This window comes from Amphiprion ocellaris, chromosome 15, assembly GCF_022539595.1.
Source record: "Amphiprion ocellaris isolate individual 3 ecotype Okinawa chromosome 15, ASM2253959v1, whole genome shotgun sequence".
NCBI lineage: Eukaryota > Metazoa > Chordata > Actinopteri > Pomacentridae > Amphiprion > Amphiprion ocellaris.
Genome location: NC_072780.1, coordinates 31663502 through 31678456, shown reverse-complemented (window position 1 = coordinate 31678456; position 14955 = coordinate 31663502). Strand labels below are relative to the sequence as shown.

Here is a 14955-nt window from a genome sequence, read left to right as displayed (position 1 = left end):
CATCCTGCCTGCATCAGGTTCAGAGTCCACATGGATCAGAACTGGAACCAGAGCTGAACCAAGAGAAAAGGCAACCACACCTGACAGGGATGATGTGTGTGGCCCCTATAAACATCATTTGTAAAGTGTAAGACCAGAGTAAGACCAGCAGTAGACCAGAATAAGACCAGTGTAAAATGGGTTTTAAACCAGGCCACCAGACCTGACAGTGAAAATGTCAGCTGTCCCTTTAAGCTTCCTCTGTGTGTCAGCTCAGTTTGATCGATGTGCTTGTGCTCGGTGTGGTTTTCCGGTCATGGCTGGTAGTTTCAGTCTCATACGTCCTGTCTTCCTGTTCCCAGTGTTCCCAGTGTTCCCAGCGTCACAGGCAGCTGATATAAATTTCCTCTGTAGTGCGACGCTAACAAGCTAACTCCCTGTAGACTCACAGCACAACCACGAGAAGCTGCTTTCTGACCGAGAACTTTTAAACTGCCGCATCACAAACAGTCTTCAGTATATTACCATCAGAATTGTGTACTTTTACTGTGGTTTCTGCAGTACCTGCAGCTGTGTTACTCTGTACAGAACATTCTATATAAGATCAACTCTGACATGATTCCTTCTGTGGCAAAATCCTTTTTCTATTTCATGAGGATACAAGATGATCCTGGTATCTTCTGTGAGTTAAAATAATCTTCTATGTCGAGAACTTGTTCTGACCAACCACCTATCACACATGCTGATATGAAACTTCAAAGTTTACGCAGAATGCACTTTTTAGCCCTTTTAACTTTTGGCCCACAACATGGGCCAAAAGTGACCCAAATTCAATGGAAAATGGATATCTCCTGACCCCCACTGTGCATCAAAGGGTTAAAGTTATCTCTGGTTATCAGAAAACAGAAACACAACCAGGGTACCAATGATTGTTTCTAGGACTCTATGTCATGGACATGAAACTGCTGCAGGTTTACTGTTCAAACGTTGATACATCCCATAATATTGATGCTCAGAGTTGGTTATAGAGAAAATGAACAGAAACCTGTTTTAGTGTTTAGATTGTGACACTTGGATGGATGTAAAACTGATCTTGTCACTTTTTTTTTTAACAGAATTCAAATGCGTTTCTCCTCCTAAATGTCATGGTTCTATCTGCTGGACTGATGAAGTTCTGAGGCTCAGAAATGATGGAAAAAGTCCATTAAAAAGTGACAAATCTGGACCCACCTCTATGGACTTCAAGGACCTGGAACTCTGGAAATATTCATAGTATGACGGTAAAACTTTGATCATTAACTAAAGTTACTAGAGATAAAGAATCAGCTGGTTCTGAAAAGGTTCTGGGGGAACTTTGATCTGATTTTGTTGGTTTTATAAAGAATGATTCAAAACTTGTGCTGCTGTACTTTTTCTCTGTGTATCTATCTATCTATCTATCTATCTATCTGTCTATCTGTCTGTCTGTCTGTCTGTCTGTCTGTCTGTCTGTCTGTCTGTCTGTCTGTCTGTCTGTCTGTCTGTCTATCTGTCTATCTATCTATCTATCTATATATATATATATATATATATATATATATATATATATATATATATATATATATATATATATATATATATAGATATAGATATAGATATATATAGATATATATACACACTAAGACATTTGTGTGTTTGGTGGTTTTCTAATAAGTCATAATATTTTTATAGCAGCTCTGTGCTCTGATTGGCTGATGTCTGCCCACACATTCCCATGTGACCATGAAATGTTTCCATGAGAAAGGACAAACATTTGTCCTCACCTGGGAACGTCCTGTTCCACATCCTGCGGGTCACAGCATCTCCTCGGGGCCTCTGAACTTTCCCCAGACCTCCTGGTCCTGGTCCTAGTCCTGGTCTTGGTCTCTGCTGGCTCAGGGTCTCGTTCAGAGCCTGAGAGTACAGCATCACTCCGTCGTAGAAACCTCCGGCGATCAGGTTGTACTGATGGAGACACAGACAGTCTGCTGTTTGTTCTTTATGACCAGTTAATCAGACTCCAGCTAATCAATCAAGATCAATATCTGTACCAGAGAGTCTTTGATGGTGAAGTTGAACATTCTCTTTGCGTCGTTCTTCAGAGTTTCAACAAACTGAAGATATTCTGGATTTTGAGGCTCCAGGTAGGTCAGCACCTTCACACTCTGACAGCACACACAGATAACTAATCAATATTACATCAATCGATCTGATCACTTTACCGCAAAGCAGCAGTAAAAGGCATGTCACCCTGAAGGCCAGTCGGGCAGCGTGGTCGTCCTCGTCCCCTCGGAACCACGGTTGGACCGGACCGCCGCCACCTAAACCCTCCGCAAACAGATCGATGAAGAAGAAGACGTAGTCCTCCAACGGCGCCGCCTCCTTCCACATGTGGATCATCAGAGTCCTGAAGATCTCCCAGGGACAGCACACATAAACCACTGAAGAAGAACAGGACAGGTGAGACAGGTGAGACAGACAAGACAGCTGTCAGCGAACGCATCACCACCACCTGCTGCCAACTCAGCAGCTTCTCAGATAAAAGTGTTTACAGGTGAAGTTTAATAAAAGTATCTGCCACAGAGACACACACAGGCACACAAAGAGACATAAAGACACACAAAGAGACACAAAGAGACATGAAGACACACAAGAGACATAAACAGACACAAAGACACACAAAGAGACATAAAGACACACAAAGAGACACAAAGAGACATGAAGACACACAAAGAGACATAAAGACACACAAAGACACACAAAGAGACATGAAGACACACAAAGAGACATAAAGACACACAAAGAGACACAAAGAGACATAAAGACACACAAAGACACACAAAGAGACACAGAGACACACAAAGAGACATAAAGAGATATGAAGACACACAAAGACACACAAAGAGACACAAAGAGACACAAAGAGACATAAAGACACACAAAGAGACATAAAGAGATGTATAAAGACACAAAGACACACAAAGAGACGCAGAGACACACAAAGAGACACAAAGAGACATATAGACACAAAAACACAAAGACACACAAAGGGAAACAAAGAGACACAAAGACACACAAAGAGACATAAAGAGACATAAAGACACACAAAGAGACATGAAGACACACAAAGAGACATAAAGACACACAAAGAGACACAAAGAGACATAAAGACATATAAAAACACACAAAGACACACAAAGGGATGCAAAGAGACACAAAGACACACAAAGAGACATAAAGACACACAAAGGGACACAAAGACACAGAAAGAGACACAAAGAGACACATAAAGACAAAGGAGCACAAAGAGACACAAAGAGACACATAAAGACACAAAGGCGCATAAAAAGCCATAAAGACATAAAAACACACAAAGACACACAAAGAGACACAAAGAAACACAGAATCACAAAGAGACAAAAAAGACACAAAGACATACAAAGACACACAAAGAGACACAAAGACACACAAAGAAATAGAAAGACACACAGAGACATAAAGACATGAAGACACACAAAAGACAAAGAAACACAAAGACACACAAAGAAACAAAAAAGACACAAAGACACACAAAGAGACATACAGACACATAAAAACACACAAAGACACTAAGAGACGCCAAGACACACAAAGAGGCCAACAGACACAAGAGACAAAAAAGACACAAAGAGACACAAAGAGACATAGATACGCACAAAGAGACATAGAGACCAAGAGAAACAAAGACAGACAAAGAGACACAAAGAGACATCTGTGGTTGTTTCATCTCTTTGTTATTGTGTGTTTCTGAAGTCATTTTCTATCAGTTTGTGTCTTGTTGTGTTTAGTCATTTTGTGTCTCGTTGTAGTTGTTTTATTTCATTGTTGTTGTAATGTGCCAGCAGTGGTTCAGTCTAATACACATAAACAGATTGTGTTTCTTTCAGTTTGTTGCATCTCCTCCACACACAGTTTCTGAGAACTCAACAAACTTCTGTTTTTAGGTTTGTGGATTCCGATCTTTGTGAAACAAAACTGTCCAAAGTTTTTAGCCGATAGAAAATAATCTGTGAAGTCATCACTTTCCTTCTTACAGCCTCCTTACCAGCTGTTATTGTGTAACTGGTTTCAACCTGCTGCCTCCAGGGCTTACTATTAATAAATGACATTGTGTCCAACTGGTGAAGACTTATTTACTGCCTGAGAAAACATCCATGATAATATGATTAGCTTTCAGGTGGTAATTACACTTATTAATGGAAGAGCATGTTTGTCTTTTTTTCTCATCACAGTGCAGATGACTGGAAAAACTCTTTTACCAACAGGTAAATAAACTAGCCAACACACACACACACACACACACACAAAAAAACACACCTGGTTGGTTTCGTACCTTTAGCTTATTGTTATGTCTTTACCGATTAAATCTGAAAAAGGCGAGAGCACCTTTAAAATAAAACACTTGCTGAAGTCTTTGTTTTGTGTGATTCATGCTGGTCAGCGACTTACTGAACACTGCTACATAGTAACAACACAAATGACCTTATTTTCTCCTCCGGAGGTCGGAGCTGCTAATACATGTAGCTGTTATAATAAAAACAGACTGTAAAATGCATTTCCTCCAACAGTCCCACAAAAAACAATGAAGTATGAAGAAGTAGGAACAATAAATAAGTCCTGGAATGGGGGAGGTTGACTCGGTGACACAGTATCCGCCCATAAAGGACACCGTGAGAAGTAAAGTGAAGGCAGCGACAGCGTCACGGATCAGCGTCATAGATTTTATAGATAGTTTCACTGCAGACTTTGGACAGAGTTATTTCACAAAGATGTGAGTTCACAAACCTGAGAGCACAAGTTTGGTGAGATCACAGAAACGGTGTGAATGAAGAAGATGCATCAAACTGAAGCTCAGTTGCGGAACGACAGAAGATCTGAGTACAAACAGTCTGGGAACAGAAGAATTATAAAACCTGAACATGAAGAAACTATGTTCTCAAAGAGTCAGCTCCTGATTCTACAGAAATAAAGAGATCATAATTATCACCTCCTCTTATTGTGGGTTGCAGGCCAGTGAAGGTGTGGAGGTCACCTGTGTCTTTCACACAAACACAGCAGGTCATGGGACTGTGTGATTTATAGTCAGACTGTGGGACAGAAACTGTGGAAACGTCCTGCTGAACCCTGACAGAAAACCACTGAGTGGAAATAATATACCGAGAGGAAGAGAGAAATACACAACACAACACACACGCACAGTCCCCGAGGTGGACGAAATAATCTGAACACTGAGGTTCACATGTGAAAACCAGAAACTCAGAAACTCACAGAATGTTTTTAATGGAAACAACAAACCACAACTGACTGAGACTAACACAGCAACACACACGCACACACCACACACGCACGCACGCACGCATGCACGCACGCACACGGAGGCGATTACAGCGTGGCTGTCCAGCGTTCCTGGGGGCAACTGCTGGTGTCACTTAGTGAATCTGTGATGATGTCATGGCCTTAATAAGCCGGACTGTACCAACACGATGAGCATTCAGACACAGTTTAACATACAGTCACTGTTACCATGGAAAGAGTATCATCAAATACTTCTGCCTTACAACACACTCACTGATCAATTTCCACTATTAACCGATACACACATCATTCTGCTATACCAGTAAGGACCCTCACCGTCACAATCACCTGGACCTGAAGCTGATTAAATTAAAGTGTAATTAAAGTCCTGTCTGAATACAGATACAACCAGAACATCCTCACACGGCAGAAACGTCCTCACAACGCAGGACCATCCTCACAACGCAGGACCGTCCTCACAACACAGGAACGTCCTCATAACACAAAATGTCCTCACAACACACCAATGTCCTCACAATGCAGGACCATCCACACAACGCAGGACCGTCCTCACTACACAGGAACGTCCTCATAATGTAGCGACATCTTCACAACACAGGAACATCTTCGTAAAACAAAGTGTCCTCACTACACAGGAACGTCCTCACAATGCAAGAATGTCCTCATAACTGCCTTCACCTGAAACTGTTTCTCACAAAGATGGATTTACAATAACACACAAACACACAGCGGTGATTCAGTAACTTTGGATGTCCTGATCAGACTTCTACGGAGGTTAATGACATCCAACCAGAACTCCAGAGTTAACTGAAGCCAGGATTATCTATGATAATGTTCCTGTATCCCAGTTATGTATGTAACAGACTCTTTCTGGCCTGTTTCACATGTGCACAACTAAAAACAGCTATTCCGTGCCCAGAGAGATGTTTAGTGTGGTCAGTTTGGAATACAAACTAATCAGTTATTGATTGATGATGCTGCATTCATAGGAAATGTATTCATAATTATGACACCTGTGTGACAGCAGACATAAACAAAGGCTCAGGTTCAGGTCTGTTAAAAAAAATGCCTTGATTGGCCCCAATCCTGATCTTTTGTCATGGCCACGGCTGTGGGCCACATTTAGTGGCAGTACTCCCCCCCTCCCTTCCTGAGCAATCAGCAGGTGCAGCTGGAGCAGGAGGCAGTAGTTGTTCGGCATATGCAATCAGCTGACCTGGAGCGGCCAGGTGGGATTGGGTCAATCACCTACACCCTGTGCCATGAAAGCAGACCTCACTGACCACTCGACGCTGGACCGGAGCAAAAGTCAGTTGAGATTCTTGTTTAGTTCTGCTCGTTGTGGTTTTTCGCCTTGGCTAATTTTTTTGCTCTGAGCTCTTTCCAGTCTGGACCCCACCTGCTCCCGCTCCTCCCTGGATTCATCCCCGTCTCGGACCATCCACACCACACTTGATTCTGGCCGCCATGTGTCACCTCACGCCGTCTCCTGCTCCACTCCACGCCACACCATCTGCACCTGCCGACGACAGTCCAGCTCCCGACTCGCATCTCCTGTCAGCTAAGTTCCCCAATCCTGGGCCAGGCTGGTAGCTATTGTTGGAATTTGTTTGTTGTATTAGCTTGTAAATAGTTTGTATCCGTGCATAGTTCACCCCCGCTTATATGGCCTCTGTTTCTCTGTATATGTCCGGGTTAGTGTAATCACTAGTTGGTTTGTCCACTAGGTTATCCCTTGAGTTGCGCAGCCACCCCGTTTAACAGAGCACCTAGAGTTCTGGTTTACGCCTACGAAGTGTAGATTTTGTCGTAGTTTTTCCTAGTCGCATCTTCCTGTGTACCTTGCTCTCCTACATAGGTTATACCTCATGTGGGTTAGCCACTCTGTGTATTATTTATGACAACTTGTTGTAGCTGCTAAGTTTTACGCCGTAGGGGGTTCTATTTTCCTTGTAGCCCTGTCAGTTATCCTGTGTGACATCCTAGATTCCAAATTTGTAGTTCACTCTGTTGTACTTCTATTTTTGTAAATAAATTCCTTTAAATTGCTCCTGAAGTTTGTCGCTTCTCAGTCCCTGCACCTGAGCATCCTTGAGAACCATAAGATCTTTGATATTGGATCGGAACATCCTTATCACTGATCAGTATTAATAATTAACCATCAGCTACCAAGGGAGGGGAAGGAAGGACTGAAAAAAGGAAAGAAGTGGGAGTAAAAGCAAACCATAAAACGGACGCCGCCATGGATTCTGACCTCGTCCGTTGTCACGAATCTCTTGCACTGCTGCCTTGTAGTCCACGTTATCGGCGTCAATCGGGAGGTCGCGGATGGTCACGTTGCGTTTGCCCAGCAGGTCGTACAGACCCTCCACGGTGAAGTAACACGGCCGGTCGTTGTTGGTGTCTTTGTTGTCATTGAACACCAGCACAGCTTGCCGCTGCCACTCGAATTTCTCCTGGATGCGTACGCCAAGCTCACCCAGCTTCTTGTGGGTGGGGCCTGTGTTGGTGACCGCTGCGTGCAGGTTGAAGCCGATGGCACGGGCGCCAGCCGTCACCATGGGAACGTCCCAGTGCGTGGTGAAGCGAGCGACAGGCGACGAAGAGTAGTCGCAGCCGGGCCCGATGAAGGCCCAGGGGTCATGTGACATCTTGAGATCCACGGCGACCAGTGGTGCCATGGAGTCTGAGCAGAACCCTTCCCGGTTCTCGGAGTTGCCACGAACCAGCTGGAGCTTCAGACCCGGCAGCAGTGATGGATCCGAGTTCACCCGCTGCATCGCCTTGTACAGCGCCGGCGCCACACGAGGCCACGCCCATGCATAGTCTGTGTTAGTCAGAGGCAAGATGGCTGCTAGAGTGACCTCCTGAAGATCATCTGTGGCGTTATCAACAGAGACAGAGCCCTCAGCTGATTGGACGAGGAGCAGGAGGAGGATAAGCGAAGGGCGGGGCCATCGCAGCATGATGACGAGGAGCCTAAAAGCCTGTCAGACAACGTACAGGGAAAAATACAACAAAATATTAAACAGCCTGTCAGACAACATACAGGAAAATACAACATAATGTTAATCAGCCTGTCAGACGAGCTGCAGGGAAACATACAACATAATGTTAAACAGCCTGTCAGATGAGCTGCAGGGAAAAATACAACATAATGTTAAACAGCCTGTCAGATGAGCTGCAGGGAAAAATACAACATAATGTTAATCAGCCTGTCACAGGAGTTGCAGAGTGAAACACTCTATTTGCTGTAAAAATAGAAAACAAACTTTGACAATAAAAGCCTTGTTTCTGTTGCTGTAATGAAGCCAGCATTGAAAGAACAAACTGGATTTCAGGAGCTCTGCCAAATGTTTCCATGTGAGAACCATAAAGAGTGAGCCATTAGCTCCAAATGGAGCCGTGTGTGTTTGAGGGGCCACAGATATGGAAGTAATGTGCTTAATGGGGCCAGTACAGGATAATTGCTGGTTAAACACAGTGTTTACTGTCTGAAGGACGAGCAAACGAACAGATGAGCAGAATGATGAAGAAACAGTGAAGCAGCCACAGACTCTGCTGTGTTTGTTTTAAGAAAGAAGGCGGTGCGTTCAAAGACACTCAGACTCACTTCAGATACGAGTCGGAAAATCTCACACTGTACCATGTCTTCTATTTACAACAGAAGGGATTACAGACCTGTGTAGTATCAAGTGAACATCAAATGTTTCCCCTCAAAGCAATCAGATTACTTCCAAGTGAAATAGCACAGTATTTACTCTAATGAACTCTCAAAAACAAATCCTTTATTTAAAATTCAGGCTCCAAAGTAGAAACTCAGTGAACCAAAGTGAATCCATCTGTGATCAGCGAAACTAAACTGTGGTTTCCAATCAGTCTGACTGAAGAACATGGTTCTAAAATGAGCTGTAAACAGCAGAACTTTCTCAGTTCTGGACCTATGGACTGGGTCTATCTATGTCTGCATCATGGCTCCACATGGCAAAGAACTCAAAACAGGAAGTGAAAAATCTGACTGTGAGACTTGTTGGAAGAGGATCCAAGAAGATCAACTAAAACCAGTGAAGCATAGAGTCAGCAGTAATCAGGAGGTATAAAAGGAGCCATAGTTCCACTAATCAGAGCTCCTAAAATGACTTCACAGACAGTGAACTGCTTTCACAATCTATCTGTGAAAACAGGTGACAGTTGCTTCAGATTCACTACAGGGGTTATCAAAGGAAATTAGAGTTTGTGTGAAGCTCAGACAGTGTGAAGGACACTTCAGAACATCAACCTCTATGGACAGAGGACAAGAACTAAACCTGGATGCTGCTGAGAATTAAATTTCCCAATGAAAGTTTGTTAAAGAACATAAAAGAAGCCTGATGAGTGTTGGAGAACATTGTTTGGTCAGATGAAGATAAATAAGTTGGACTCAGATGGAGTCCAGCATGTTTGGTGTGAACCTGACCAGGACTACCACAGTGGATGCATCGTCCTGACAGTGAAGCACGGAGGTGGAAGTGTGATGATATGAGGCTGCATGAATGTAAAAGGCATTGATGACGTTTCTAGATGCAGCATGAATGTCTGAGGATGAACCAAAATACTGGCTGACCAGATGCTAGAAGAAGAAGAACATTCCAGCAGGAGAACCTTCAAAGATCACACAAGAGCTTTTGTACCAGAACAAAGTGGAACTAGAGTATAAAAACTGACTCAAAACAGTGTTAAACTAGTTAAATTGTGTACAAAAAGACGTATTTGTCAAAAAGTTAAATACTGTCCAAAATAAATTGAAATCTGTCCAAAATGAAATAAAATGTGTCCATAATGACTGGAAAATTGTCCAATATTTGTTAGGAACAAAATGTTTTTAAAACATGACTCAAAATTTGTCTAAAGGAGTTAAAAATTGTCCATAATGACTCAAAATCTAACACAAATAACTTGTAAAATGAGTTGAAATTAGTCAAAAATGACTCCAAACCATCAAGATCTGCTCAGAATTTGTCTAAATTGCTTGAAATCTAATAACTTGTTCCAAATTAGTTGAAATTTATCCTAAACTACTCAAAATTCATTCAAAATTACTCAAAATTACTTCAACATACTTTAAAAATCATCTAAAACAACTCAAACTTTGAATAAATATTTGCCCAAACTGACGCAAGATCTGTCCAAAACCTCTCAAAAATACCCAAAACTAGTTTAAAATGGTCCAAAATCACTTCAGATTTGTCAAAAATCGTATCCCAAATGACCCATATTATTTGTCCAAAATGACGGTAATCTTTTCTAAAATGACTTGAAATTCTAAATTTGTCCAAAATGACTGATGATGAAATTTTGTCCAAAGTCAAACAGAACCCATTTGTGGTGTTTTCCAGAGAAAGGTAGAGCAACACAACCCCTCCAGCAGCTGAAACTAGTGGACTCTGGTTTCCTCCATGCTGAGGATTGAGTCCTCCAGCAGAAATAAAGGTGGACATTCGAAGGACTGAAGGAACGAAAGAACCTCATGAAAGATGGACTCTCTTTAGTTTCACTGAGTTCCTGCTGTGGAGCCTGAATTTAACATAAAATCTAAACTGGTAGTTTGTAATCTGACATCAGAGACAACCCTCAAGTAATCTGATTACTGTGAGAGGATACAGTTTAGAATCATTTGATGTCTAAGTGATATTATATACTGATGGTTCAAATGTCGGAGTGTCAGTGAATGCATCATGTTCTTGTTGACTGAATTAACACAGAATGAAAACTTTACAGTGAACAGCGAAACAGCTACAGTGTGTGTGTGTGTGTGTGTGTGTGTGTGTGTGTGTGTGCTCCATTGTTCTGTGCAGCCTTCAGTCTTATATAAGTGATGTTGTTGCGAAACAGCAGCAGATCAAACAGGAAACAAACAGCTGAGGTGTTTTCAGGATTCTTCTCTGAGTCCATTTTAAAAACCTGAACCAAACCAGCTGATACCGACTCTGATGTTCTCTCAGAATGAAAACCATCAGCTGATCATCATCAACACTGCTGATAAAATCTGAGTTTAGATTCACGTTTAGTCAGATTCACCGTCAAATCGAAATAAATCTGGTTTACTCTGATAATATGATATTGATGAACTGATTGTGGCTGAAATGTTGTCGAACAGAAACTCTGAAGACTCATTAATATCTGATTCAATATATTGATTTCATGATTTAAAGTAATAAAAATTTGAAATAAAAACTCAAACTGACTCACCGAGATTCACAGATTTTAACTTCAGGATATTAAGTTTTTAATCATGTTGCTTAATTAATCAGCTGATGCTTGGATTACTATTTAATTAGCTGATGTTTTAATTATTAATCAGTTGATGTTTAAACCATTAATTAATCATCTTATTTTGAATTATTAATAAATCAGTTGATGTTTTAACCATTAATTAATCAGCTGATGATTCACTAATGAACCGTCAGAACACTAAAGGTGAACCAACCTCGGTTCCTGTTTACGGATCAGCGGGTTCAATCACTGACGCGGATCGATAATCAGAGTATTGATTGGTTGGGTCCGGTCCGGCTCGGCTCGGTGCTGCTCCTCCTCCGGTACCGGGATTCGTGTTTCGGCGGCGGTTGTTTCCGTTCAGTCGGTGCGCTCGTGCAGCTTCATGTTTCCAGAAGAAGAAGAAACGTTTCCACGGACGCACGCGGAGTAGAGCCTCCGTTACCGGAGACTCACCGGAGACTCGCCGCGGTCCCGCTGCCGCCGGTAAATGTTCCAGCTTGTCGACGGGCACGCGCGCACACGCACGCGCCCTGTTGGTGGGCGCTGCAGAGGGCACGAGGGGAGATAACGTTGAGCGTGTGCGCGTCTCTGTCCCTGCAGAGGGAATATTCAATTACCGCGATGAGGCACGAGGCGCGTGCATGTAGTCGGCACGTTCAGCTGTGCACGTGCACCAACCCCTCCTCCACGGCCCCGACCCCCGGCTCTCTGTACTCTGAAGCTGATTGGCTGAAATTTTACATTTGAACTGAAACACAAAACTTTCACCTGCTTTGATTCAGTTTGGGGCAGTTTAAAGTGTTTGGGGCAGTTTAAAGTGTTTGGGGCAGTTTAAAGTCTGTTTGGGGCAGTTTAAAGTGTTTGGGGCAGTTTAAACTCTGTCTGGGGCAGTTTAAAGTGTTTGGGGCAGTTTAAAGCCTGTCTGGGGCAGTTTAAAGTGTTTGGGGCAGTTTAAAGTCTGTTTGGGGAAGTTTAAAGTGTCTGGGGCAGTTTAAAGCCTGTCTGGGGCAGTTTAAAGTGTTTGGGGCAGTTTAAAGTCTCTCTGAGGCAGTTTAAAGTGTCTGGGGCAGTTTAAAGCCTGTCTGGGGCAGTTTAAAGTGTTTGTGGCAGTTTAAAGTGTTTGTGGCAGTTTAAAGTGTTTGGAGCAGTTAAAAGTGTTTGGGGCAGTTTAAAGTCTTTGGGGCAGTTTAAAGTCTGTCTGGGACAGTTTAAAGTGTTTGGGGCAGTTTAAAGTGTTTGGGGCAGTTAAAAGTCTGTCTGGGGCAGTCTGAAGTGTGTTTTTAGATGTGTATTTTAGTGCTTTTTTATTGCGGTTTATTTTTATTGTTTTATTGTATATTTTACTGCTGTCTCTGTTTTCAGTTGTATTTTTTAAGCTATTCTCTTGTTTTCACTGTGAAGCACTCTGGGCTGCTGTAAAGGACTGAATAAATAAACTCTGACTGATTGATTGTTTCTGGCAGTTAAAAGTGTGTGTGTTTGTGCAGCATGTCGTGTCCTGTAACCGTTACCTGTAGGAACATGTTGTTGCTCTGAAGCCCCCTGGTGGTTGAGTGCAGACAGTGTTGTTGTTACAGTGTTGTTACGTTACAGTCTTGTGTTGCAATGTTGTTTTGTTACAGTGTTGTGTTGCAGTGTTGCTGTATTGCCGTGTTCTTACATCACAGCCTTGTGCTACAGTGTTGTTGTGTTACATTGTTGTGTTAGTCTCGCGTTAGCGTTGTTACGTTACAGTCTTGTGTTGCTGTGTTGTTGTGCAAGAGTGTTGTGTTACAGCATTGTTACAATCTTGTGTTACAGTGCCGTTGTGTTACATCGTTGTTAGTCTTGTGTTACAGTACTGTTACATCGTTGTGTTAGTCTTGTGTTAGTGTTACATAACACTGTTGTTGTGTTGCAATGTTATTGTGTTACACTGTTGTTACGTTAGTCTTGTGTTGCAGTGTTATTTTGTTAGTGTTGTTGTGTTACATCGTTGTTAGTCTTGTGATAGTGTCATTGTGTTACAGTGTTGTCGTATTGCCCTGTTGTTGCATTACAGCCTTGTGTCAGTGTTGTGTTACATCGTTCTGTTAGTCTTGTGTTACAATGTTGTGTTACATAGTTGTATTAGTCTTGTGTTAGTGTTGTGTTGCACTGTTGTGTTACAGCGTTGATACGTAGCAGTGTTGTTGTGTTGCAGTGTTAGTGTTGTGTCATTGTTGTAGGACTAAAGTCTTTAAATTATTGTGTTACTGTTATGTCGCAGTGATTTTTTTGTTGTTACAGAAGAAGTAAAACCTGAATTAAGGTGAAACTTGTGATGAACTTTACCTGCTGCACAGCTTCTCTGATCTGCTCCAAACCTCCTCAACAGGCCGCAGTATTTCACGGACTTTAACGTTATCTTTCTGCTGCGACGGAACTCTTCCAGACTCTTCTCATCTCATCCACGTTTTTTAAAAAACACAGACGAAAGAAAACTTCATCCTGGGACTGAGTGTGCCAGTTTTATACCACAATCAGTTCGGGTTTAATGATTCAACAGTTTGACCTTCAGCTGAACTCTCCGCCCAACTCTCACCTGCTAGAAGCTGCTCTAAAATCTCTGCTTTCCTGAATGTGTCCGTCCTGATGATACAAGATTATCAGCAACACGCCGGGCCTGATGGCAGGAAAACGGCTGTGACATCACTATGTATGTCGTCGTTCATTAAGTTAATATACTACACACACACATGACCTAGTGTGTGTGTGTGTGTGTGTTTTACAGGATACACCCGGTGGACCAGGAAGTCACTTAGTAACACACACAAACTCTCCTTCTATGTACCTCTTCCTGGAAATGACCACACACACGAACACGCGCACGCACACACACACACACACACACACACACACACACACACACACACACACACACACACACACACACACGGACGCACACTCCCTGTCTTCCTCCCACACTCCTGTTAATGAAAATACTCATCCGTTTGTGTTTCTTTTGTCTAACACTAGTTGTTGTACTTGAACACACCATCATGGCCGTGCACTCGCTGAAGGAATCTTCAGCTAAAATGTATTTTTAAGTTTAAAGAGAAGAACCAGTCACTCACCTATGACACAATGATGATGAAATGACTGAAAATGACAGCTGAGTAACTTGTAAATTTCAAGAACCCTGGAAGATTTGAGGAATCGCAGCAGAGCTTCAAGAGAAGAGTAATAATGAAGTCTGTGACCTGCAGGAGCTCCTTGATCAGAATTTAAATGACCCAAAGCCTTGTTTTCAGCTTTTATCAGTTACACTTGTCAAGACCATGTAGTTCATCGCAGCCTTGAGTCTACAGCTTCTATTGTTCTGTGATG

The 14955-nt window shown here is 42.4% G+C and overlaps 1 protein-coding gene across 3 annotated transcripts in view; it reads right to left on the bottom strand.

Moving 5' to 3' along the window:
* Positions 1 to 14271, bottom strand: part of npr1a (natriuretic peptide receptor 1a) — a 47645-nt gene extending 33374 nt beyond the window's left edge. Inside the window, exons 1-5 of one of the 3 annotated variants that reach the window (XM_055018156.1) lie at positions 13921 to 14271; positions 7577 to 8339; positions 2248 to 2438; positions 2049 to 2162; positions 1782 to 1962 (exon numbers count right to left, since the gene is read on the bottom strand). In XM_055018156.1, coding sequence (XP_054874131.1) covers positions 1782 to 1962; positions 2049 to 2162; positions 2248 to 2438; positions 7577 to 8318 — 1228 coding nt within the window. In that variant the 5' untranslated portion in view covers positions 8319 to 8339; positions 13921 to 14271. Of the gene's footprint in view, positions 1 to 1781; positions 1963 to 2048; positions 2163 to 2247; positions 2439 to 7576; positions 8340 to 11818; positions 12244 to 13920 lie in introns of those variants that run through there. The other 2 variants (XM_055018155.1, XM_055018157.1) reach the window with 2 other exon arrangements.
* Positions 14272 to 14955: the final 684 nt, after the last annotated feature.